Here is a 26,887-nt window from a genome sequence, read left to right as displayed (position 1 = left end):
AAAGATAAACTAATGGGGGAGGGGTACTAAGGAGCTGGCTTGAGGTAAGAGCACTTGTTGCTTATGCAAAAGACGAAGGTTCCATTCTTGAACCTACATGGTGGCATCAGTTCCAGCTTCAGGGTGTCAGACAACCTCTTCTGAGCATTGTGCACAGAGTTGCATGCAGGCAAACACTCATACACATAAAATATAAATCTTTAAAAAATAAATAGAAACTTGACCTTTTCTATCTTATGCTTACATTTTAATACATATGAAACTTTCTTTTGAGGTGAGTTATTGCTATTGCTATGTTGTCCATGATGCTCTTGAATCACAGACTGTAAGAAGACACTTCCTTACCCCTGCTACCTTACCAGTCTACCTTAGAGGCTAGGACTACTGGTATGCACCACCATGCCCAGGCACTTAATCCTTTTTTTAAAAAGAAATCACATGAAAAAGGCATTGTCTTAACTATTTTTTTATTGCTGTGATAAAACGCATACCCAAAAGCAACTTGTGAAGGGAAGGCTTTATTTTATCTTACATACATCTTGTAGCCCATCATCTAGGGAAGTGAAGGCAGAAACTGATGCAGAAGCCATGAAGGAGTGCTGCTCTTTGTGACTTGCTCAGCCTGCTTTCTTGTAGCACCCAGGACCACCAGTCCAGAGGTGGCACCACCTCTAGTCAGACCTTCTCAAGTCAATCATCAATCAAGAAAACATTCCTCAGAATGGTCTGGTGAGAACATTTTCTCAATAGAGGTGCCCTCTTCTAAAAGGACTCTAACTTGTGTCAAGCTGACATAAAACTAGCCAGCAAAAGCAATAACATATCCACTGAGATATATGCATGGTTCAAATAATGATCCCACTACTTGAGTGACTTTAAATAGTAATTAGTGCAAACACCATATAGAGATATTTTTCTTTCATTACAAGGTACCAAGTTAAGTGTACTAAGAAAAAAAATCAAAGTTTTTGATGGATTAACTTAAAACTATAATACTAACCAAACAGAGGGGGGGGGGGGAGGAAGGAGGGAGGGAAGGAGGATACATGTGTCAAACAGCAACAATTAACAAAATTACCAAGATATTTTAGAGGGCATAATTTGGAGTAGAAATTAATTAGGGCTCACTTGAACTTGCTTTATATTCTCACTCATTAATAACATCAGAATTCATTGATTGATGATTATAGAAACAAGAATATATCTATCTATTTTCTAACTTATAATCTGCCAAGAAGCTACTATTGTTATGTATCAGAGTAGAATAATAAATTCTATTAAGCCATACACATTTCAGAACTGCACACAAGTTGATACTTAATAGTGCTCAATTTTCTGTTTCTAACTTTTTTAGTGAGGTACTGCAAAACAGGTTTGTCTATGAGCAATTCAGCTGCTTAAGGCTATAACAATTCAGTATTCCACTTAGTGAAACATAAATTTTCTTTCCCTGAATATACAACAATTCCTCATTATACAAAAGAAACAACAGAAGACTAGCAAATAAATAATATTGTAATATTTATAACCATTATACTACTTGAAATAAAGTTGTTAATATTTAAAATTATAAAGCAAAATTAGCACTGAACAAAACATTCATTTTGGAAAATATTTTAAAGGAATCAAATTTTCCATTATAATTATTTCATTTTCCTCAGTAGTTACTTATTTTTCTTAATCCTAAAATAAAGTTGTTGGTTTTTGAAAGATTTATTTTTATTTAATGGTTATGGCAATTCCACCTGTATGTATGTCTGTGCGTTTACATGCACGCAATGTCCATGGAATCCAGAAGAGGGCGACGGATGCCCTGGAACTGGAGTTTGTAAGTATTTACTAACAACCACTCAGGTTTTTGCCATCCTGTGGATTTGAATCCAGGGCTCTGTGCATGGCAGGCAAGCATTCTACCAACTGAACTACATTACTAGCTCTAAAATAACTTTACCCGAAGAAGAAAATCAGTCATAGGCAAATAATCAGAACTGCACAGCAATGACCCAGCAGTGTATACCACTGTGCCCATGACAGTCCTGCCTGAGCTCAGGTTATTCTTTGCTCAGAATGTCACACTGACAGATCCCTCACAGCTTGTTCTTTCTTGTCTGCTTATTACATAATTGCATCTTTCTCACATCTAAATATTAGGGAATGGGGAGGATCTGAGAAAATTCCTTTAGTCCAACAATCTCATTTATTATTAAACTTATACAATTTATGGTATCTGAAGATTAAACCATCTTGCTAATAATTGAAAAATATGTGACAAATATTTCAAACTCCATTTTAATAAATAACAGAATTCATATTGCAAAGAAAAATAATAAGGCAATCCTTATTTACTATTGTAACCTTGTTAATAAAAGAATGTTTTAAGTATTGTTTAAAACACAAAAATAAAAAAGTAATGTCTGACTCATACCTGAATGTCGTAACTGGTTATGGGATATCTTTAACTACAAATAACTATTCCTGGGGGAAAGGTCTTCATATATTGTGGACTTTTCTATAATCAAAAACATCTAAGTCTAACCCAAAAACTAAGTTTCAAATACCTTTAAGCAGGAAAATATGCTGTCTCTTAAGCCTAATTCTGAATGAATAAATTTAGTTTCAGTTGGAATTGGTTAGATTTAAGTCATGGTGATAATAAATATGAGAGCAGAAAGTTAATCAAACAGCAGCTCAAACATTCTCAGTACTTCCTATGTAAAGAAGCCATGCTGAGGACACAGTCTACAAGATCTATTTAGTCCTCCATTTTGTAACAGAAGAAACCAGTCTCTGATTTTTTTCAATGAGAAAACTGAAGTCTTGAAATATTCAATATGGATCCAAAAACATAGGGCTAAGATTTTAGCCCAGGTTTCCTACATTAGTGAGGTTCACAGCCCTTCAACACCACATAGCTGTAGAAACAACTATTCACATAATAGAATTCCTAGGTGATAGAATCAGAGTATAATTTCTGACTCACTTATAATCAAACCAGGTAAGAACTACAAAATACAATGCCATGATAGGATACATGTATTATGCCACCCCAGTCTTAAAAGATTGAAAGAACAGTCTTGAACTATCATCTTATTATGTAAATACATATTAAAATATACCAAAAAGAAGTAAATTGCAGAGTCCAGAATGTTCCTCACTCAGTACCTTTCACTTTGTGACAAACGATTTTGATATATTTTTATAATTCTTTGGTAATTTTATATAACATATTTTAATCATACTCATATTCCCAATCCTCTGCAACTCTTCCCAGACCCATACATCCACAAATAACTGCAGCTATCACATTTCATCAAAATGTTTCTTTTTGCTGCAGATGGATAACACTATAGAGTCACAACTAGTCAAAATACAGAGAACAACTAACTGTGAGGGGCCTCTAACTGAGCCATATACAACACAATCCCTACAAGGAAGACTCAGAAGACATTGCAGGAGAGGGAGCAAAAGATTTTAAGAGCCAGAGGACCAGGATGTCTGCTGCAAGATAGTATCTTTTTTATTAAAATAAAGTCTTTTTCGCCCTTCCTCTTCAAAAGATTCTTTTTTTCAAGAAAAGTTCAAAGAGCTTTGACAATGCTTTTCTAGAAAAATCTACTATAAATGATAAAAAATTAAAGAGAGCTACCATGCCCCAGAGTTTCAGTTTGATTACAACATATGCTGGTAAGGTTGGGCTTAATAGGATGAGGTTTTAATAAAAAAGAAGTGTAAGAGATCAAAGAAAATGATACTCCATTGGAAAAAATTTAAGCAAAAGACAGCACTGAAAAAAATAATGATGCTCAGAAAAACTGAAGGAAAAAGCACAGTAGGAGACTTGTCTAAACAGCAATACAGATTGTTATTCAGCCTTTTGGCTAAGCCAGGTGTAGACAACTGTGTGATACACTGGTGGAGGACACACATAGGCTTTGACATCAGGCCAGAGGAGTGTGCAGAAGGATCCATAATGGGAAGAGTGATCTCAAGGGAATCACTTTTCCTCAGCTCTAGACAGGAAGTAACTATGATATGAGCATGGGCTATACAGAGGATTAAATATTATAATACACATAAAACTTAACACTGTGCCTGGTACAAAACTATTCAACATTATAAGGAAATTTTGGAGAGGCAAATGCTCTAGGAATTCTGTCTAGACCTTTAAATTCCTATATTTTTTATTATGTATGTATATCTGTATGCACTATATGTGCAGATAAGTGTGGGTGCCTACAGAGAACTGAAGAGGGTATTGGATCTACCAAAGGGGGAGTTACAGATGGTTGTAAGCAGTCCCATTGGGTGCTGGGAATGGAAGTCAAGCCTCTGTAAGAATGGTAAGAGTTCTTCTTTTGAACCCCTCTAATTACGTTAAATTAAACAAACCAAAAATGGATTTCTGAATAATTTTTATAATATTGGAGAATTTATTTAGCATATTTGAAAAGTTAGAAATACTGTTGAAAAAGGTACACTTCAATTAATCTAAGATACCACTAGCAAACAGGAAACAAGAATCCACAGAAATCCAAGTTGCGGAAGTATAGAACAATTTGATTCTAATCCCCCAACAAGTAACTCTGCTCCTGGTGGTTTAGTAAACTCATACAAAGTCTGGTTTTGATATATAGAATACTATTTTATTCTTTATTTTAAACCTTTCTTACATATTTAAAAAATATACAGGGGTTAAGAACAACCTCAATAAAGTGATAACATTTCTTTAATAGACTTCTGAAGTCAAAACACCAGTGTGCAGACAAGGTTAGCTTCTAAGTTAGAGTCATAGGCACGCTTCATCAAATGCTTTTTTAAAAAAAAACAAACAAATAAGAAGTCTTAAGTGCTAAGAAGAAAAATCCTCAGCAGTGTAATAGAAATTTTCAATCCTCATTCAAAAACAGACCTGTATGAAACAAAATATCAACATCTCTAAAGTGTTGTTATGAATATACTGCATCACCAGCAGCACTAAGAATGCAGCTTCCTCTAATATAAATATCTATGTAACAACTGCACGAAAGTATTTTCCTTTTAAAATAAGTTCATACATATGGTTCCATTGTTGACAACTTAAACAACATCAATATATGTATTGTGCTAAGAAAACATTAGGCACAAGCCACATAATATAATTTTTCTGTAAAAAGTATAGAATATGAAAATACATATCACACAAATGAGTAATGGACAGGACAGTAAGCTGCTGCAGACCTAACACACAATTCCAGTGTTTGACTTTTCCTAGGGGGCATTATGAGTAACACAAAGAGTGATACTACTTCATTACTGGTGAGTATTCTGTATCTGTGTCAGGATGATTGTGGACTTTATAGAAAAAAAGAAAAAAGCTTTACTATAGCAAAAAGGACTTTAGACACATGAACTAGCTTCAAAGAAAGCAGTTTAAAAATGCTTCCAAAATCCATTAAAATATTGAACACAACCTCCCAGCTACCAGACTGCTTTGTTAGAAAGAATACCTTGTTTAACATCTAGATTCCCTTATATAGAGGATTTTTTTTTCATCAGCTAAGACACTTCCAGAGTGTGTTCCACAGGAATGAGATGGAGAACAATTGAAAAGGCATGGGCTGGGGAAAGGGAGGAGAAACCAAAAGTCCTTTTACATAAGAGAAAAGTAAGTATCTGTGCTGTGGAGATGACAAGAGCATAAACACAGGGGTCATATGAAAAATAATAAAATGTAACATTTACTGTGTACCCTCCCTAAAGACACACAATTGATGTAGATTGACCTCATATGTACCTGTACTTTTCATAAAGGGCAGTTTAGCAAGTAATAAACTCCCACAAGTACAAAGAGTAAAAGCACAGAATAAGGCTAAATAAAAGACAGAGACATAGGCAGAGAGGACACAGAAAGAGAGACGCCAAGGAGCGCGCATGATTTGTAGATTTTAAGTTCCTCTTCAATCCTCAGTGATGAGGCTAAAACACTAAACACATATTCACAAGCTGTAATTCTCTTATGAGATTATTCTCCATACATCCTTTCCTTTTGCTTTTTTTCTTGCACAAAAAGAAAATAAAAGAGACCTTTAATCTCATTCTTCACTTCATAGTCAACTATTCACATAAATATTTCTCTAGGGCAAATTTCCAAATGAATCAAGAATACAATCCAAAACCACTGTCACATTACATTTGATTTACTGTGCAGTTCTCTTCAAATGGAACAGGAATTTGCCCGTCTCCTGGGTTTTGGATCTCGTGCTTCCTGATCCTTCACACACACACAAGATGTGCACATTGTTTCAGAAAGTCTTCGGAGGCCAAGGCGGAAAACACTGTTGGAGAGGCTGTATATTACACAGTTACAAAAACTATTGCTTATAGCAAGCCAGGTGGTTAAGAAGGACAGTGTTGGATTGTCCAAGACACGAGAACTTTCTAGAAGAAAGTAAATAATATACGGAAGCCATAGCATGTAAAATACACTGGTTATCCTAAATAAAACCATGGCATAGCGACGATCAGGGCTGTGTCCTGTCTCTCTAGAGGCATCTACCTCATGGCTAGGGAATCGAGCCCTCCGGTCATTTATCTCTTTGGTGTGCTGCCGGCAAATTTTGAAAATGTGAAAGTAAGTGAAGCAGACAACCAAGGCAGCAGGAGCATAGAGTAAACAAACAATAAAGCACGTAAAATAGGCACTGGTGAGCCAAGACGTGGCACACCATTCAAAAATGTCACCGTGGTAACCAGGTTTGCCCCAGCCAAAAAAGGAAGGCAAAAAAATTAGGCAAGAGTAAATCCAAATCATAATAATGCAAATTCTCAGGCGACAAGGGGTGACCAGTTGATTGTAGGAAAGAGGCTTGGTTATTGCAAGATAGCGATCCACACTGATGCAAGCAAGACAGGCCATAGAAACACTTTTTAAAACTGAAATAATATATCCAAACACCTGGCAAGTCAATGATTCGTGGACACCTGTAGAGTAATGGAGAAGGGACAGAGTAGGAACCAAGCAGGTAACTCCAACGAAGAGGTCAGCATATGCCATTGTCTGTATGAAGTAGCTGGTAGTATAATGGTGTAACAGTGGAGCACAATGAAAGACAAAGATGACTGTTAAATTCCCAGCGATGATTAGAAATGTCAGCAAGACAATAACAACTGTCTCAAAGATGCAGACATCTTCCACACTGTAGTGACCAAATCCAAGTGGGCAGGAGTGATGCTCGGACACATTCACAATGCTACTGCTCATGTTCAGGATCCTCCATTCAGTCCACCTGGATTCATTCATGGCTTGGAATTAAGGGAATTTGTAGCTTTGGCGCCAGTAAGCAGGTGCCCGTGCCAGCATCTGTTAAACTCTGCAAATCAGTGTCTCAGAACCTGCTTCAGTAGAAAGTGCCAGTGCCTGTATTACAGCTGAGCATCCAAGTGTGCTCAGGTCTCTTCATCAGCCTTAGTTCACCAGTGATACATCTCAGCTTTGGGGAATAGAGGAGGAGGAGGGTGAGCTAGAAAGGTGAAAAGAGGTCTCTGGTTAGCTCCCTCCGGTGCTTTCAAGCAACTTTTGTAGACACAGGCACTTCTAGAGAAAATGGGTTTATTAGCCAATACTATGAAAAATTAAATCTGTAAAAAAAATTGTCAAGGGAAGAAATGTTTCTCTCGAGATAGTTTCTTTTAGATCAACTAGAAAGAAAAGTAAAAGAAACCATCTTAAACTGTCTGAGGTCTCCTGCTTCACCTATGATGAACTATGATGAAAAATGCATTCATATTTTAGAATTTAAAAATTAAGATCTTAGTTTTAGATAAAGCCAAGAAAGTGTTCATGTGACAAAGAGTGTCCTTGGCCTGAGTTCACATCTGAGGCTGATGGGAAAACTTTAGGACCCATTGTTTAAAAGGTAAGAACAATAATTCTAACAAGACTAATTCCAAAAGAATAACTTGTATGAGCACAATGAGGTAAGTGGAGTGAAAATCAGGCTCCAGATTGCTATATAATGCTTATAAGAATAAAAGGCAATTTCAAATATGGAATACATTACACAATGAATTCATGTAACAACCCCTAAAACTAAAAAATAGAATAAACGTCTGAAGTTCTAATTTTCTATTCATTCTTTAAACGTTTTTTTGAAAACAGCTGTAGACCACCTCAGTTGCTGACACTGCTTATTATTTCAAAATAAGACCTTTGTTATAACTTTAGCTTCTGAAACTGAAAATAACTTTAATTATTTGATACAATATCTCCTTATAAAGAAGTGTAATAAATACATAGCTTGAAGTAACTCCTCACATTTGCAACAATTCCCAAATCTCATAAATATAGATGAAATTTAGACAGTGATGAAAATGTCCCTGTACACTGAGCACATTACACTAGAGATGCTGCTGGGATCTGTTACTTCATATTCCAATTTGTTACAGTTTTCCTATTGCCATTAGATGATTAATATATTAAATCATTACTTCAACTAAATATTTGAAAGTGGAAATTTACCTTGTTTATTTTATATGCAGTTATTAGCAGCCATATGCTAAGAAATGCCTCTTCTGTTTCTGTATTCTATTTTAAGCAAAAGCTCAATTAAAGCAGGGCCATCAGGTAGGCTGAGAAATAGACTTGTTTTAAAATATCTCAAAATATCAAGATGGGTTTAAATCCTGGACTTTGACATACTGCAATTCTGGCAGGGCAGAATCCATCCAAAAGGCTTCCAAGGTCATTCTGTCACCGGGTTAATATTTGCCAAAGTCTTTTTCCCAAGTACAAGCAATTCAGGGAGTCTCTTGTCACTCTTTGTTGTCATAGCTTTTGAAGAAATAGCATGTACTAGAAATGAAAACATTTCCTTCAGGAACAATGTAGCAGGTTAATAGAAAGCATTCTTCTCAAAGTTATTTTCTCATGCAGCAACATATCATTCAGGGAAGTCCTTCTTTTATGTCAGCCACAGGATATTCCTCGTTGGACATGCTGAGTTTCACTTATCACAAAATAGTTATCTTGTTACAGGAATAAGGTAATGCTTCTCACTCACAGTCACTCTTATCAGCTGTGAAGCTGGGCTGCTTGATTCAGGAGTCCGATTTTCTGTGATGCAGTTATCAGGATGCTGCCGGGAGATTCTTTACAGTTTCCCAGTCTCACTGCCTCCACCTGAGCCAGCGTCTGCTCCTCCTCCTCCTCATCCCGAGCTGATGCAGAAGAACTCACCATCAGAAAGGTGACTCGGTCCTCCTGCCCCAATCAACAGCACAGCCAATGGCTACTGCAGCTGAAACTGTCACTAGGTAACAGTTGCCAGGCACATGCAGGCTTATAGACTTACTCTGCAAGCTCCGATCAAGATTGACAAAAGAAGACAATGGAATTGACCAATCCTTATAATATGTAAATCGCATTTAAGGGCTCCTGGAGGCATTCTCCTTACAGCATTTGTAGAAATATTTCTTACGAATACTACTAAGAAAACAAAACTGGCATATACCTTTAAACCTTGTAAAGAAAGTACCACACTGTACTATGACACTAAAAAGTCGGCAGTAATCTAATACTCTTTGGCTGAAAAAACTTATGAATTATTAAAAATTATTTAAATCCTCATGAACCAAACTGATATAACTATTGGTTTTTTTACTATAAACAGTCATATTTTGATTAGAAATTAAAAGTCATTTACTCATCTCTCCAATATCTGCCACACCCACATGAATGTGCTGAGCTTGGCACACTGACCTGCACAACAAAACACCAGGAAAGGGTCATGACAGTGAAACCTGTCTGGAGAAATACCAGGGTCAATTATGATCTAAGAGGACAGGGGGCATCAGAATAAATAGAAGCACTAGTCCACGGTTATCCTTCTATACCAAATATGTCAAGAGCTAAAGAAATTCATTCCACAGTGCTCAAGTTACATATATTTAAGTTAGTAGAAGCAAAATAAATATTTGCTCAAGTATTTGGTGTATATTAAAATATTTTTATTTAGGTTTACTTACTGTATGCAGTCATTCATTTTTTTAAAGCTAATTCTCATGGTTAATTACATTTTAAAAAATACCAGAACAGCATTTACAATTGTTACAGGATTAAAGAAAATCAGGAAAGCAAAGATGCCAATGGAAGATAAAACTTATTGAAAGCATGCCAAAAATTGCACTATGTACTTTTATACTTTTTTCTTCATAAAATTCTTCAATCTCGCCGGGCGGTGGTGGCACATGCCTTTAATTCCAGCACTGGGGAGGCAGAGGCAGGCGGATCTCTGTGAGTTTGAGGCCAGGCTGGACCGATAGCCTCCAAAACAATACAGAGAAACCCTGTCTCTTAAAGACCAAAAAAAAAAAAAAATCTTCAATCTCAGGCCTGAGATTGCTCAGCAGATAAAAGGCACTTGTCAACAACAACCCTGACAATACAATTTTGATTCACACCCATGACACTGTGGAAGGACAGAACAGACGCCCACAGGTTTTCCTGTGTCACCCGCACGCGCACCCTAGCACAAGTATGCTGTATGCACTGCGATATAATCCCCTCCCCATCCCTTCCTTCCCTGCCTATCTCTCCTTCTTGCTCCTTTGCCTCCCTCTCCATTTCTTTCTCTCCCTCTTCCAGTAAATAAATATATGTAATAAAATATTGTTAAAGGCTAAATCTCTATGTAATCCGTATAGTAACTAACTCCTAAGTGAACAAAGTGGGGACTACAGAAGGGAAAAATGGTTTGACTTCAACCAGAGTTAAGAAACTGGAAGTAGAAATGGTCAAAATTGTCATTCCTAACACTACCACTAGATCACATCCTCTCCTTTCTTCTAACAGCTGCCATTAGAAAAGTTTCATCAGGTTTTATAAAAGTGGCTTATAAAGTGTAAAAAGCCTATTCTGTCCCCCATATTAAACTGGGGTTTTTTTTTAGAATATTGCATTTTTAAATTTCATGGGTGGGCTCAAATATAGAAAGATAAGTTCACTTCCCAACAGAAATATTTATTAGGCAAATTAGAATAGTAAATCTTAGAATGAATATATTCAGTTTTGCAAAGTAAATATTTATGTATATTGAAAAAGTTACAGTGTATTCTTTTACAGAGAAACATTGTACTTAACACTGAAACCTAAAACCTTTTAATTAAAGTAAGATAAGAACAAGACAGGGTTTCCCCGTGTAGCCCTGACTGTCCTGGATTCGCACTGTATACCAGACTGAACTGGCCTCAAACCCAGAGAACTACCTGCATCTGCTTTCCCTGATGGTATTAAAGGCATGCACCATCATACCGGGCAATATAATAGTCTTAAATATAACAATAAATATTCAAAATAAAATTATATTTGATAAATATTCATGGATGTACACATGTTATACAGTCCAGACTAAGAAAAGTAAAATGCTAAGCTTACTACAAAACAATTTTAAAAAGTCAAGTGCTAGGACCTGGAGAGATGCCTCAGCAGTTAAAAGAGCTTATTGCTCCTGCAGAGGACCCACCCGGCTTTGGTTCCCAACACCCAGATAGCAGTTCACAACCACCACACACTCAATCCCCAGTCCTGGGAGATTTGATGCCATCCTTTGATCTGGGCAGGCTCCTGCACACAAAAGTGCACACTACATACACTAAAGCGCACAGACATATACACAGATTTAAATTGGTAAATCTAAAAAGAGTTTTTAAAAATCAAGTGCTATTAATCACTATTACTACTCAAGTTACCAAAATTTAATCATTTAAAAATAGACACATTTTAAAATAGTTTTGAATTATAGTGCCCCTAAAAATAAGGAAATGGTGAGCAAATGCACACACATATAAAAACTGACCTCATTCAGAGGAATTCAAGCACTAGATTTCTTTAGTTTCATAGATTTCCAAAACAAAACACTAGGAAGGATTTTAATCTAAAAGTATTACAAACAATTCCAAGATAAAAGGTCATAGTGGAAAAGAGAATTTAGGAAGCAGCACTTTTCACCCATTAAGTCTCCATCCTTCCTTCCACTATCATACAAAAGAAAAGCACCAAAAGTTCAAACAAAGCATAGTTCCCTTTATAATACCTGACTCTTCTGGTCCCTGAGTTTCTTTGTATCAGTTTTTCTGGTGTGGTAATTACAGGAAATAATTTAGAATGTGGAAATTCAATAACAAAAGAGCAGGTACATACACGTACATAGTTCATCACCTATAACATTCTTTCTTTTTAATTCAAGAATAATTCTTGATTTAGCTCTCTTTGCCTTGTACTTGTAGATCAAGATATAAGCTTTCAGTTACTGACCTATTACCATGTCCGCCTACCTGCTATCATGCTCCCCAACATGATCATCATGGACTCAAATCTCTGAAACTATGCCCCCCCCCAATTCTTTCTTCTATAATTTGCCTTGGTCATAGTGTCTTATCACAGCAGGAGAAATGCAACAGTAAAGGCAAGACATTAACTCTTAATGTCAAATAGGGTAAATAACAGACAATGATTGCCAAAGAACCACACAAGTAGAATACTAACATTATAGAACATTGAAGAAGCTCAATTAAATGTCATCTCTTAAGGTATTTTAAAAAGAAAGCAAAAGATGTTTGCATTCAGACTTTAGTTCCTCAACCACCCCATTTCTCTGTATCCACTGTCATGACCCGAGGAAAGTCAGTATTGCTTTCTATTTAGATGATGGCAGTGGCTCCAATCTGGTCTATATTGATCATGGCTTCTCTTCAATCTATCATGCACAAAATGAGTATCTTTTCCAAAATTCAAAACAAATCGTGTCACTTCCTTCCTTAAAATACTTGCGTTTTACTGTGCATTTTATGAAAGGTCTTATAAGGGGAGCAAATATTTGCTTTGCTTACCGTCATATCTAAAGTGCTGATATTATACTGCTGGGCAATGAATAGGAGTTTCACAAATAAACGTCTAACACAATTATTTTTATGTAAGACAAATAGTACAAAAGAAAAATACAGTTTCTGTAAGATTAAAATAAACAAAATTCTTTACAATTCCCTGTACAACAAAAACTTCCAAGAAGAAGAAATATGACCAAATTGCAACAGAAAAATAGACTTCTTCATATATTCAAATATTATTTATTAATTTATATACCTATTTAAATTCAATTCTGTCAATGTTTGAAAAAAATCTTTAAAACTTGATTTTTTAGGCCTGGGAAATAAAGGAGGTTGATGTGTTCTTAAAGAACAATAGTAGTGATGTAAGAATGATAGAACCGTTTTGTGTTTTGATTGGTGCAGTTGCTACCATTGTGGGTGTGATGTAGTTCTATGATGTGTCATCATCAGGGAAATAGAGAAAAGGATGCTTGTAAGCCTACCTGCTATTACTGACATATACATGACACCACAACAATCACCAAGTCAAAGAATAATTAAATGTAAAATGATAAAACTACAACTAAAAACTTGAATTTAAGGGTTTAGATTCTAAGAACTAGAGACAATGTTCAGTGGTTAACAGGACTTAAGACTTTTGCAGGCAACTGGAGTTTCATTCCCAGCATCCAGGTGGCTTCTCAGAACCATCTGTAACCCCAGTTCTAGAGAATCTGACATCCTCCTCTGTTCTCCATAGCACCAGGCATACATATACATACATGAAGGGAAAACACACATACAGATAAGACAACAAATACTGCTAAATTTCAAAGGAGATGAAATTCTGACCTTTATCAGTTCCCTAATCTTAATACACATACCATGTGTTATCATACCCAGACACCAAAGAATATCTACACCAGTCATCATTTGTGCATTTTCATCACCTGGCTTTGTATATGATAGCTGAAAATATTACATAGACTATGAATAATCACCCCAGAAAAATGATGGTCTATATTCCAATAGGGTGCTTATTAAACAAGCTTGGTGAACTGAAATTCATTTGGAGCCTACCTAATGGTAGAAGGAGAAAAATGATTATACAAAGTGGTCCTCTGACCTCCCAACAGGCGCTGTGGCATACACTATTCATGGACATGTCTCTGTTTCTCTGTGTGTCTATCTCTGTCTCCCTTTCTCTCTGTCTTTCTTCCCATACACATAAAACACAATAACTATAACAATTAATTTTTAAAATAGAAATAATATCAACAACAATGTTGTTGATAGACAGAAGATATAAATATTTAAGTTCTAAAGTAGGCAGTAGACAGAATAATTTTTATGCATCTCAAAATTGTTGGATTTCATGAATGCGTTTATATTACAAATGTTTATATTGCAAGCTGATGAACAGATTCATTACCTTGATTTCACCATGTACATGAATTAAAACACCGTATTTGTGTTTATGCTATATCTAATAAAGCTTGTCTGAAGATCAGAGTGCAGAGCTAGTCACACTAGTTAGCCATAGAGCAATTGGGAGACAGAGGCAGATGGATCTCTTTTAGTTCAAAGCCACCCTGGACTACACAAAATTGATAAAATCTAAAAGAGAAGCAGAGCTCATCCAAAGGTGATCCTAGCACTTGGGGAGCCTTTAGGGGAGGTGGAGACAGCAGTGATATGACTGGGTGGAGAGAGGAATATAAGGAAGGAGGAGACAGAAGCTCAGGGCAGCCTGAGGGTTCACAGAGACAGGGCATTCTGAGCAGGCAGTCTGAACACAGGGTCACCCTCTTGGTCTGAGGATACAGTAGAGGTAAGAGGTTTCTCTTGTAGCTGCTTTTTTACTTCTCTGAGCTTGAAGCGTTTACCCCGATATCCGACTCTGAGTTTTTATTATTAAAATACTAATAATTTTTGCAATACATATTTAATTCAGTAAATGTGTTAAAATATGAGTGAAAAATTAATGGAAAATGTTTTTAGCAGACAACAATTACTTATTTTAAGAATGCCAACTGCTTTGAAATGCAGTATCAATGAACTTGTACTACTAAGCATAATACTAAGGCAACATGAGCTAAGTGCTAGAAAACAAACACTCTGAAATGATACACAAAACAACCTACTGACTTAGTGACCCAGCTTAAAGGCAATGCACAAGTTTATTTTCTTACCTTGCTCTTATAAATAAAAAATATTTATTCAATTGAATACCAATAAAATTTAGTTATAGAGAAAGTTTTATAGAGAGAATTTTCTCACCCTGATGAAGACATGCAATTGGGAAATGTATATCTAGTAGAGTATTTCACAATGAAATATTAATGATTCTTCCTTAAGAATGGATATATACAAGCATGTGGAGCCTTATTACATCCATGCACCCTGTAGTGACAGTCTCAGTCAATATAATAAACAGGAAAATGAAAAGCCACTCAAGAAAGGCATAACTATGTAAGAGAGAAGTATCAAAATAAATACTCTTACACCCATTAAAACATAAGGAAACGAATACACTTTGTCAGAATATGAGATATTTCATTGCTATATACAGGCAACAAAAATGGAAGTAAAACATTAAACAACAAACCATTTACAATAGGCTCATACAATAGAATACAAGGATACATCTAATAAGGCCTGTATGACTCTACTCAGAATTACAGAATGCTACCAAGACAAAGCTAAAGATTTAAGGAAGTGGAGGGATATACCATCTTTATGTTTTTGAAGACTTGCTATCATTAAGAAGACCAGATTCTCACTAGTTTATCTGCTGCATACTCACATTAAAATCTAGGCAGATTTTTCTTTAAAACTAATTAACTGATTATAAAATCTATCTATTAAAACACAAAGAATTTTGTATAGCTCTTGTAAAGCAATCTTCTAAAAGAAAATAAACAAAATTTAATACTGATATAACCTGGTTTCAAGACCTACTATACAGCCCAGGTACAAGAGACTGGTCTCATATAGACCTGTAGAACAGTAAAAGCTACAAAAATGAGACCAGAATTATTGGTTAATTGAATTTCAGTAAGATCTCTTCAAACAAACTGGACCTAAGGAGATCTTTTCACTAAATAGTACTAGAAAAATTTGGGCACCCACTGAGAAAATATGAACCAAGGTCACCTCCTCATACGACACATGAAAAATGTACTTACATGAACTAAGGTCACCTTCTCATATTACACATAAAAATTTACTTGAATGATATATTGAAACAAAAAGTCTGAAAATACAAACAGCTTCTAAAAGAAACATATACGGGTATCTTCATAGCACAGAAACAAAGTTTATAAGATAATAAAAATGAGCTAAATTGTAATTAAGTAATACTCCAAAATTCTGACCAAAAGACAACAAGAAAATCAGCAAACCAAAAGACTGAAAGAAGTTACTATCAAAGCACACACCTAACAAAAGAATTTTTATGCAAGCTGCAGCTACAACATTATTACTGACACTATAAATTAATAAAAATGCAAATAATCAAAAAATGATAATAATAATAGACTCAGTACAATTGTGTTTACCAGGGACTGGCAGCAGTGATGCGGAGATGTGAAGATGTTAGCTATTGAATAATAAGTGACAACTCAACAGAGGAGCTAAGTTTTGATGTGCTTTTCCTCAGCAAACTGACTATAAATTACTGAAATGTACTTTGATATTTAGTTTTTTAATTAGAAAAAAGCATTTTTAAATGCATGCACCACAAATAAAAGGCCAGAATTTCAAGAGATAAAAATATGCTCAGATTAACTTAGATTACAACATAATTATGCATGATGTTATCATAAAGCTTGCACCAATGTCAGGATCAAGTGTGGTGAACCTTGGCAGATTCCATGGCAGGCAAGGGTGACCTAGGCAGAGGGACAAACATGCCAGGCAGACAGAGCTTAAGTGAGAAGTTCCATTAGAAAGGAGAGGGAAGAGGGAAGGAAAGAGAAAGAGGTAAAGAGACACAGAGACAGACTGACGGGGGTGGGGTGGGGGATGGGGGGGTGGGAGGTTGGCAGAAAAGAAGCGGGGAAATAGGAAAAGTCCTATCAGGGGACAGCAGGAAACGAGAGGGAAAGAGTGGGAAAGAGAGGAATGGAAAGAGAACGTAAGTGGGCAGAGGTCTTTCTTTTAGAGGGGTCCTTTGCATCTGGGCTGAGCAGGGCACTGCCTGAGTGCATTCTGCCAGGTAACAGGGGCAGACAGCATAATGCCTGGATTCTTACACATGATTCAAAACACCATAAAGTATGTACAAGTTTTAGGGAGGAGGAGTGCTAAGTGCTTGTTATCAAGCCATTAGTTCAAGGCAAAAGTCAAACAATAATAAGGTAACAATGTATTTACTACAGTGGCTAAAATGAATAGAAATGCAATAAAAAATTTGGTAAGACTGTAAACAACTGAAACTTTTACAAACTAGTGGTAGTATAAAACAGCTCAAATTTAGGAAATGTGACAAACATGTTTGGAAATCTTTTTTGTATTAAACAAATCTACACTATGGCCCAACAGCTCATTCCAAATGACATGCAAACTCATCCACAAAATAATGATTAGAAATCACACACACACACACACACACACACACACACACACACACACACACACACACACACACGTTCCTGGCAGTATGTACAAAACTAAACAGCCTAAACTGGAAACAATGTACACATCCACCAACAGGTATATGAAGAAACTGTAATATGTACCTACTGTAGCTTGCAGCTTAGAAACAAAAAGGAACAAAAGTAGCACAAACAACACAGATGAACCTAAACACTAGGGGTAAAAGTCACGCATCAAAGAGCACACTTTACGTGAAGTTCTAAAACATAAAAAAACTTTGCTGAATTATAACAGAGCAGTAGTTTGCTCAATAGTGTACTTGTGTATACATATATGAACATGTGTGTACAAATGTATGCATGCATGGGTATTCACACAAATCAATAACTGTCAAGAATATAAAAGAATTTTCAGGAATGATGGAAACATTCTGTTTGTGAAAATGTATGTACATGTATACATGGGGAAAATGATGAAATAATACATTGAAGCTCTGTGTAAATTATTACCAAAGATAACCCTGTCCCTGTTAATTCACTTGTCTACAATGAATGTTCATTTAATATTTGCCAAACAGTTTGTGATCATCACTGTTACCATCAATTGGAACATTGTCTCATAATATAGCATACTTTTGCAACTGGTAGGTCATGAGTGTGTGTATTAAAGACAGCAGGAGCAACAGAGGAGAGAGATAGAGCTGTTTCATTCTACAAGTAACCAGGTACTAAAAGTAATACACATCTCTCACCATTCTGGCTATCTATGCATACACAGAACAGTATCTTCTACTTTCCTTCCAATTTCCTACTTGCAATTTCCTTGAGGCTTAATACCCGAAACAAAGCTCATGACAACTTTTTCTCAAAGACTACATAAAAGTACTCCTCTCCCAGTGAAATGTCATAGTTTAGTCCTAGACTGCCAGTTATTTCTGGATAAGTAAAATGGCACCATTTTAGTATGACTAAAACATTGGAAGTGCTTTTCAAAATAACATAGAATGAAAATGCCAAGCTTTCTAAAAATCTCATATTTAAGATTTTTTCTTATTTTTTTTTTTACAAATCCACTTTTATTTATTTACTTTTCATTAGTTTAAATTCTGGAAGGGTACAGCATCACACGGATTCTGTGTCCAATGGCCTTCGCAGGAAGGTTGCTTCAGAATTTGGCACGAACCATGCCACTGTTTCCGTGGGCCCGCGTTACTTTTCCCCAGATCACTCTGGTTTTGTTTGGTTTGCCTCCGGGTGTCACTGTGTTGTTTTTTGCTTTATACACGTAAGCACATCTCTTGCCCAGGTAGAATTCAGTTTCATCTCGGGCATAAACACCTTCAATTTTAAGAAGAGCCGTGTGCTCTCTCTGGTTCCGGAGGCCTCGCTTATAGCCAGCAAAAGTGGCCTTGCACCACAGCCTTCCAGACATATTTGCCTTTTAGAAAAGTCCTGTTGCCAGCAGGCCTCCACAGGCGCCAAGATGGCGGAAAGAGCGATTTTTTTCTTATTTTATAGAATAGTTCAATCTGGAAATTAAATTATTTAATGTAATTTGTATCAATGAAATGTTAAATATTAACTCGCAGAAAGGGCATGAAATGGTCATTTTACTTCAAATTTTGTACAGTAAAATCATAGTGATAAACTTTAACTATACAACATCTCTTGAAAAAAGTCTACAAAATTTTACGGAAACATAAGTGCAAACATCCCATTTTAAATAACAGGTTCACATTAAAGGAAAGAAATGTTAATTTAAATTCATTTTTAATAGAAAGGAAGTTTTCCATTATAAAAGAAAAATTGCTATTTTTGAGATATCTTATTGTTATGGCAACTGATGTGCTAAAAATAATAAAGAAATATTGAAGTTGTTATAGCAACTAGAATTTTAAAGAGCCATGAAGTGTAGAATAATCAAACCTTAACTTGGCTTGAAATGCAACATCTATGACTCAGGTTTGAAAAGAAAACTTGAAATATTCATGATCTTGTCTTTGCAACTTGTTTCTGGAATCCAATTTTTAAAAAAACAAATTCTTCAGACACGAGTTCAAGTATCATTTCTCTATTACTTAAATCAGCAATACTACACATGCATCCATTGGTGTGGTTAACAGTCCTACAGACTATCAAACCCCATGAAGAACAGGAGATGATCATGGAGTCAAGGTCCAATAACTAAACACATTGTTTGTATGGAGTCTGAGTTTTCTCAGCTTCTAACTTTTTTCTTACCCTGAGTCCTCAACACCAAAGGTTAAAAATACTACTTACAGCAAAGCTGTGCTCAGACTCATCTAATTAGGTCTGTTAGATTAGGAAATTGCTGAAGGTCTATCAAATTCTAGGCACTGTTCAATGTTCTGGCATCCTATTTGCCTCACAAGACAAACATTCATAAGAGTTTCATGAACACTGGTAAGGCCTCTGGAAAGTAACAGAAATTAATGTATTTTCCAAAGATTGCCATACTAGGAAATAAAAACAGATTTACATATTTCTGTTACAAAATCAAAAGCCTTTAGTTTCATTTGTTCCTTCCTAATCTAATAACCAAGATTTATCAACAAATGTACAGTGCATGTTATTACCATAGCACATCAGTCTTCTGGAGCAGTCTTCTATAGCTATCACTCCACATCCTCCTGCTTTGTGTATATAACCTTCAACACTTTTGCAGTTTTGTTTATTGGTTTGATTGTTCTGGGTATCCCCTATTCAAATAATTGTTAAGTTAGTAAAGAAACTTGAGAAACACACTCATTTTTTACTAACACCTAGGCAGGGAAAGCTGCAGGACCTGGCAACAGCCCCCTGCTGCATATACCATAAATCTTGATAATTTTGTAAAGTGATACTTACTTCAAAAATACAAACACACTCCCCTCAATACCTTACCCAGTATTTAATAGCACTAGCTGTGACCACTATTATTGTAATCTTGAGTCTAATAAAATCCTGTCTTCATAAAATAACATAATTATACAGTCCTTCAGAGCAATGATTTTAAAACATTGCAGTATTCTCTTTTGTTACTCTTAAAGAATTTTAATTTATTCTTTGAGAACTCCATTCATGTATACAATGTATTTTGATCATATCCAATCCCCTTTGCCAACTCTATACCCAACACATTCCTCTTCTAACTTCATTTACCATTCTTTTTCTTTTTTATGGTGATTTTTATTTAAATTAGAAACAAGCTTGTTTTACATATCAATTCTTTTAATTCATTATTGTTATGTATGTGAGTGAGTGAGTGAGTGAGTGAGTGAGCGAGCCAGCGAGCTAGCTAGCTAACTAGCTAGCTAGCTGACTAGTTGGTTAGTTAGCTAGTTTATGTGTATCACATGCATTTATGAGCCTGGAGAGGCCAGATGACACAATATTCTGAAACTAGAGTTACATACAGCAGCTCTGAGTTGCCATATGGGTGGAAGAGCAGTAAAATTTCTTAATCATTAACTAATCTCTCCAGCAACCATTTCTTTTACTTCTTGCTTACTGACTGAGTCAAAGCAGTTCCACTGCCAGAATTCACATGGTTATGGCCCATACACTGCAGCAGGGGAAATTTAGTAGTGTCTATGCCCAAAAAGAAAAGTGACACTCCCCTATCAGTCAACAACTCAACTACATGTGGAACCACCCGAACACCTCCACAGTCAGTGCAGCAATTTCATTTTTGTAGACCCTTGAGCAGGTAACAATAGTTGCTTTGAATTCATGAATTAAATGACCTGTCATTTACTGAAGATAGGGTTCCATACAATTCTTCTTCACCCAGCTACTCTTATATTCTTTCTGCTCCCTCCACAATAGTACTTAAATCTTGGATTGGTAAAATATATTAATTTCCCATTTAAGGCTAAGTTACACATCCTCAGCATTTGACTAGTTATGAGTCTCTGTATTAATTACTGTCCACTTTTGTATAGTCTTAATTCCTGTTTATTAGCATTGTAACAAAATATTACCTTTCCTAACTTTTATAAAGACTTAAGATCTTTCAAAATTACAAGAGAGAATATAATTTTATTGTAATTGTTTTAAGTGATTAAATTATTTAACAAAATAGGAGAGAATTTGATCATTGTTTTAACTATATTCATTTACATTCATGTAGTGCTTGAGTGACTAATGCTATAACAGTTGTTGGATTTTTTTACTTGTCAATGTCATATATAAACTTCCTCTTTATATACAGATACTAGATTTTTATAGCAATGCTCAAAGAGGAGCAGAAGTATTCTTTGTGAATATTACCTTAAGTTATTTTTTTGAACAATAATCTAAAATCTTTCTTAGAAGTAGGTTCTGAGCTGGTCGATGGTGCTGCACGCCTTTAATCCCAGCACTTGGGTACGAGACCAGCCTGGTCTACAAGAGCTAGTTCAAGGACAGTCTCCAAAGCCACAGAAAAACTCTGTCTCGAAAAAACAAAAATAAAAAGAGAAGTAGGTTCTGCTAATCTAGTTGCTCTCTCATAAGAAATTATTGTTATGTAATGGTAGTGTCACCATTTGTTGAAATATTACCATTATGTTTAGATCCAAGTGGTTCTTAATTAGAAAACAGAACAAAGATTAAATATATAAATACTGCCTAAAGTGGTGGAGGATATACTGCCCACCACTATACGATATACCAAGTTTTTGGAGAGGGATAGAAAGGAATGCTGGGAGAACTGAGCCATCTGAAGATACATGGCCTCATAAACATGCCAAGGCAAACAAACGAGCAAACAAACAAAATAAATTAATTAGTTTCTGGAAATTATTCATAAAATGAACCTAATATAATAAATACATACTTTAATTTTTACAATTTATGTCTATTATCTTCACTGTGGTCATGAGAGTTAAAAGTATGGAGTTTTATATTTAATTTCTGTCTTGACAAATTTATACAATGCTGAAATAGTCAAACAATAGTTTGCTTATTATTCAAAATGGAAATTCTTTCACATATAATTGATATTCAGAAGATGATTTCTGATAGTAATGATTAAATATTCCAGCAATCAATACAAACTAAAGGTGGAAGCACCCCTGAAGACAGCAGAGTTAACTGAAGAAACGAATATAATTTTAAGTCTGTTGTGTCCCATTCAGCTTCTATAGGTATCCAATTATATCATAATGAAAATATAGAGAATAATTATAAGGAAAAACATAGTTTAAAAATCACAAGATGGTCCTTCAAACACACATTCTTGTACCAAGTTAGTAAATTTTTTTGTTTGTTGTTTATTTGTGTTTTTTTTAAGTTTCTTTTTTTCAATTTTTTTTATTTTAAATAGCTTGTTTTACATGTCAATCCCAGTTCCCTCTCCCTCCCCTCCTCCCGCACTCCCCTTTCCCCCCACCCTCCCACCCTATTGCCAAATCCTTCCACATAGGGGATATCAGAGTCTGTCATTTTAATCTGGGTAGGGTCCAGGCACTCCCCTAAGAGTCCAGGCTGAGAGAGCATCCCTCTTTGTGCTATAGGCACACGAAGACTGTTTGTATATCAGGGATAGACACTGATCCACAGCTCAGGGCCCCATAGGTTGCCCAGGCATTCTCGCTGACTCTCACATTTGGGGGGTCCAGATCAGTCCCATGCTGGCCTCCCCACTGTCAGTCTGGGATCCAAGAGCTCTCCCCTGTTCAGATCAGCTGTCTCTGCTGGTTTTGCCAGCCCATTCTTTGCCAATTTGCTCATCACTCCTCTCTCTCTGTCACTGGGTTCCTTGGGTTCAGTTCAGTGATTAATTGTGTGTTTGCCTCTGCTTCCATCAGTCACAGGATGAAGGCTCCCGGATGGTTATAGACATCAAGTTCATTATCAGGAATGGGCATTCGAGGTGGTCTCTCCACTATTGCTTAGCTTGCCAATTGGTGTTATCCCTTTAGATCACTCGAGGTTGCTCTGGTGCCTGATCTGTATTCGATCCTATGATTCCCTCTTCTCCCTATTCTACCCCCACCCCCTCAACTTCCTTTTCCCCCATGACCAACTCTCTTCCTCTTCACCCCCTCTCTTCTTCCCAGGTCCCACTCCCCCCCACCCCTCCCCGTGTTCCCCATCCATTCAGGGGATCTTGTCTCCATCCTCTTCTCTTGGGTACCATGCATATATGCATATCTTTTTTTTTTTAAAGAAAGTGGTGTTAAGAGATTAAACAGTGTCTCATTATATAGTCTTGACTGGACTGGAAGAAACGGCTAACCAGGCTGGCCTCCATCTTGCAGTTATCGTCCAGCTTCCATCTCCTGAATGCTGGGCTTATAGTCACATACCACCATGCTTGATCTAGAACACTATCTTCACCAGTAACATCTTCCTCTCTCCCTCAAATGTCTTCATCTCTTCTCTTCATGCCACACTGATAGCTCCCAGACCTAACCAGTTGTCTCATTTATCTTTTTATTACTAGTGGAATTCAACACACATTGCCTCATAAATACTTTGCACTCATTGTTCAAATGACAAAGCTTTCATTTCTGTGAAAGAGCTCATAATATTTTACTGACTATAAGCAATGTACTTGGTTTACTCATGTTCATATTTAACATATGGTGGAATGAAACAGAAACAATAATATGGCCACTTCTTACCATAAAAACCAGAGATGTTTTAGGTGTCAGGCTTATAATAACTAATTAGGTAACTAAATATATCAACCAAATCACCTAAGCATAGTTAATAATTTTTTCATTACACTTAGAATTTTCTGATGTCTTTTAATTGATATTGCCAATGGCAAGCACTGTGCCTAGCACATAATACAAGATATAGTTGATAAAAGGTTAACAGAATTGTGCTCCTTTCTGGTTAATAATCAAATACACACACACACACACACACACACACACACACACAGAGATTTTTATAAAGAATGAGCCTAAATAAGCATCAAAGGCACTAGTAGCTTAAAATTGCCCTAAATTGAAAAAACTTAAAAATACTGTATTTATTCCAGCTTTTGAGCCATGTTATGGCGATGAGAAAGTGACAAATCAACTGAAATGACCTACATCTGCCAGTACAACTTTCTTTCTTTCTCACCAAGCACTTTCAAAGCTAAGTGGCTAAAGTGATAAGGTCGTACAGAGAACAACTCAGAATATTGAACCTTTAACAGAAATCACTTTGAAGAGACAGAAATTGAGAAAGGAAAGAATAAAGTTATGATGCTGTATCAAGACATGTCTGAAAGAGGAATGAATGTTGCTAAACTGGAAAAAGCAGGGGGGTTGGGGGGACCTCTGTTCTGAAAGGTTTGTGATCAAAGGATACAATGCAATCAAATGCTGACTCAGGAATGAAACAGGAATCAATATTTGTGTACCTTTTGGCCCACTAAATATAACACTGTAAACAACCCAAATGACTAGCTTATGGCCTAAGGACTTACATCACACATAAATGCGCAAACACATGCATGCATAGCCACAGGGTTATATCCTCCTATTATGTAACCTTTCACAGTGCCAACTTCAATCCTGTAATGCTCTAAATATTCTCATGTAATGACTATAAACAAGATGTTACCATACTCTGATTTCCTTCTTTACATTGCTATCCTTCATTCACTACAAACTAACCAGGTACACAGGCATTATAAAATATAAGGTTATTTATGACAACAAAAAATGTTAAGTCTTTTTTTAATGGTACACAATTTTGTTCAAAGAAAAGTACCTTGGGTTAAAGGCAGATTTTCATGATTCTTATAAGACTTATAAAATAGATGCGTAACAAGAAAATAGAATTGTGTATTCAAAGGTCAAACACTAATATTGAGTAATATATAACTAACATTATAACAGGAAAAAATACACAAATCTATTCAATATCCAATATTCTACAGTTCCTTATACTAAAATAATTATATAAACCAACTTTTGAATTTTTTGTTTAATCATATATGAAGCATTTGTAGTACTATATGTATAGAAAATTACCAGGATTGTAGAGTTGGTGAATAAAATTTATAGCAGGATGTCAGTTTAGACAAAGCTGCTGCACTGGGCCCAGCAGACCTAACTAAACTGGAGCATCTCATGCTAAAACTCTGAGTTATCAGAGCTAAAACTAAGTTGTTAGATGACTTTCTAAGAAACCAGGAGAAAGAAAGCTAAAAGACACATCCCTAACAGGCCAGTCTTATTGACATAATACAGATGTCTTTATCTTTTATAAGGAAAGTGTTTTTGAAAAAAATAAACCAATTTCTGCTCTCTGTTTCTGTACTCTTCAGCCCTTTGTTCTCTATATTGCCAACCTCCTTGGCTCAACAAATCAGAATGCACACTATATTTAGATTGTGAAAAGTTGCCCAATGCTACAACCATAAATAAAAGCTAATTAAGGTATCAAAAGCAAATTTATAGTAATTTTGCCTTCTTAACCCTAAATTTTTAGTGGTCTTCTTGGGACAAAGGTATGAATTAAAATATTTTTAAAATGGAAAAAAACTCTAGAAATCACTCATCTCATAGCTTTGCTGTGACTTTATTCTTGTACATTTCACAGTCCTAATTGTTTAAATGTTCACATTTACAAATACTATCTCAGTACAAAAATGGATGCAAAAATGTAAGACATTCTAGTTCTAGTAATGGGTTGGAATGACATTTTGCTTAATAACTCCTTTTATAAATGCACCGCCCAAGCTGAATGTCATTGTGTGACTATTTATAATTTAGAGCTTTCTGTCAAGATGATTTTATGCCCTGACATGGTACTGAGTAGGCTGGGAACAGCTGTATGCCCCAAAGGGAAATGAAATTACTGGTGTTGTTTAAGAGCAAAGGTATTAAACAAGCAGTATTTTTTAAGAGAGCTTCATGAGAATATACTGGCTAATTGTAACACACAGTAAAATTATTCCATTCAAGCAATAACAATTACAATAAACATTCAATCAATAATTTCTTCCAGGTAGATGAAACTTAATTGTAAAAATAATTCTAATCTTTGGAACTTCTTAATAAATTAATTTTATTATTATTAAGACGATATAGTATTGCACTTAAATTTTTATTAGTGTGCAAAATAAGTATTAATCAGTTCTTTGGAAATATTTGGAGAATCCATGTACCTAGTAACCCTGAGTTTAAATAACATGAAAAGATTCCAGATAAATTGTAAATTATTAGGTAATGGTTACATGTGCTGTGTTCGTGGAAAATACTCATCTAAGCCCCACTGTTAATAAAAGATAGTATGCAGGCTGCCCTTGTTTTGCTGTGCTTAAGATTACAAAAATCTATTAGAAGAAAACTATTGCATCTGCCCAACTTGTTCCTAATATTTTGGGATATTTTAATTAGAATATAAATTGGCAGAGAATTCTAAATATGCCTGTAGCAAGTATTTTTCACACCTCAGCCAAATACCACTAGAATTGCAAGAGAAAAGTTCCAGTTCACTTATTAATGGATGAA

General features: G+C 35.6%; 2 protein-coding genes and 1 pseudogene across 4 annotated transcripts in view; all 3 read right to left on the bottom strand.

The window, feature by feature from the left end:
• Positions 1-26,887, bottom strand: part of Rabgap1l (RAB GTPase activating protein 1 like) — a 508,921-nt gene that overhangs the window by 316,975 nt on the left and 165,059 nt on the right. The window contains exon 1 of one of the 3 annotated variants that reach the window (XM_040737900.1): positions 8,498-8,596. The exons of the other annotated variants lie outside the window; for them this stretch is intronic. The gene's annotated coding sequence lies outside the window, so the exon portion shown is untranslated. Of the gene's footprint in view, positions 1-8,497; positions 8,597-26,887 lie in introns of those variants that run through there. 3 annotated transcript variants of the gene reach the window in all.
• On the bottom strand, positions 4,408-8,624 carry Gpr52 (G protein-coupled receptor 52). The gene is made up of 2 exons (XM_013126734.3): positions 8,498-8,624; positions 4,408-7,499 (listed from the first exon to the last, which is right to left on the bottom strand). The coding sequence occupies exon 2, from the start codon at positions 7,277-7,279 to the stop codon at positions 6,194-6,196; it is 1,086 nt and encodes a 361-aa protein (XP_012982188.1). The 5' UTR covers positions 7,280-7,499; positions 8,498-8,624; the 3' UTR covers positions 4,408-6,193.
• Positions 18,506-18,950, bottom strand: LOC121136767 (annotated as a pseudogene).

Source organism: Mesocricetus auratus, unplaced genomic scaffold (genome assembly GCF_017639785.1).
Source record: "Mesocricetus auratus isolate SY011 unplaced genomic scaffold, BCM_Maur_2.0 Super-Scaffold_100676, whole genome shotgun sequence".
NCBI lineage: Eukaryota > Metazoa > Chordata > Mammalia > Rodentia > Cricetidae > Mesocricetus > Mesocricetus auratus.
This window is presented reverse-complemented; position numbering and strand designations above follow the sequence as displayed.

Coding starts and splice junctions, on each gene's coding strand:
- Gpr52 (XM_013126734.3), bottom strand. CDS start 7,279: ATGAATGAATCCAGGTGGACTGAATGGAGGATCCTGAACATGAGCAGT.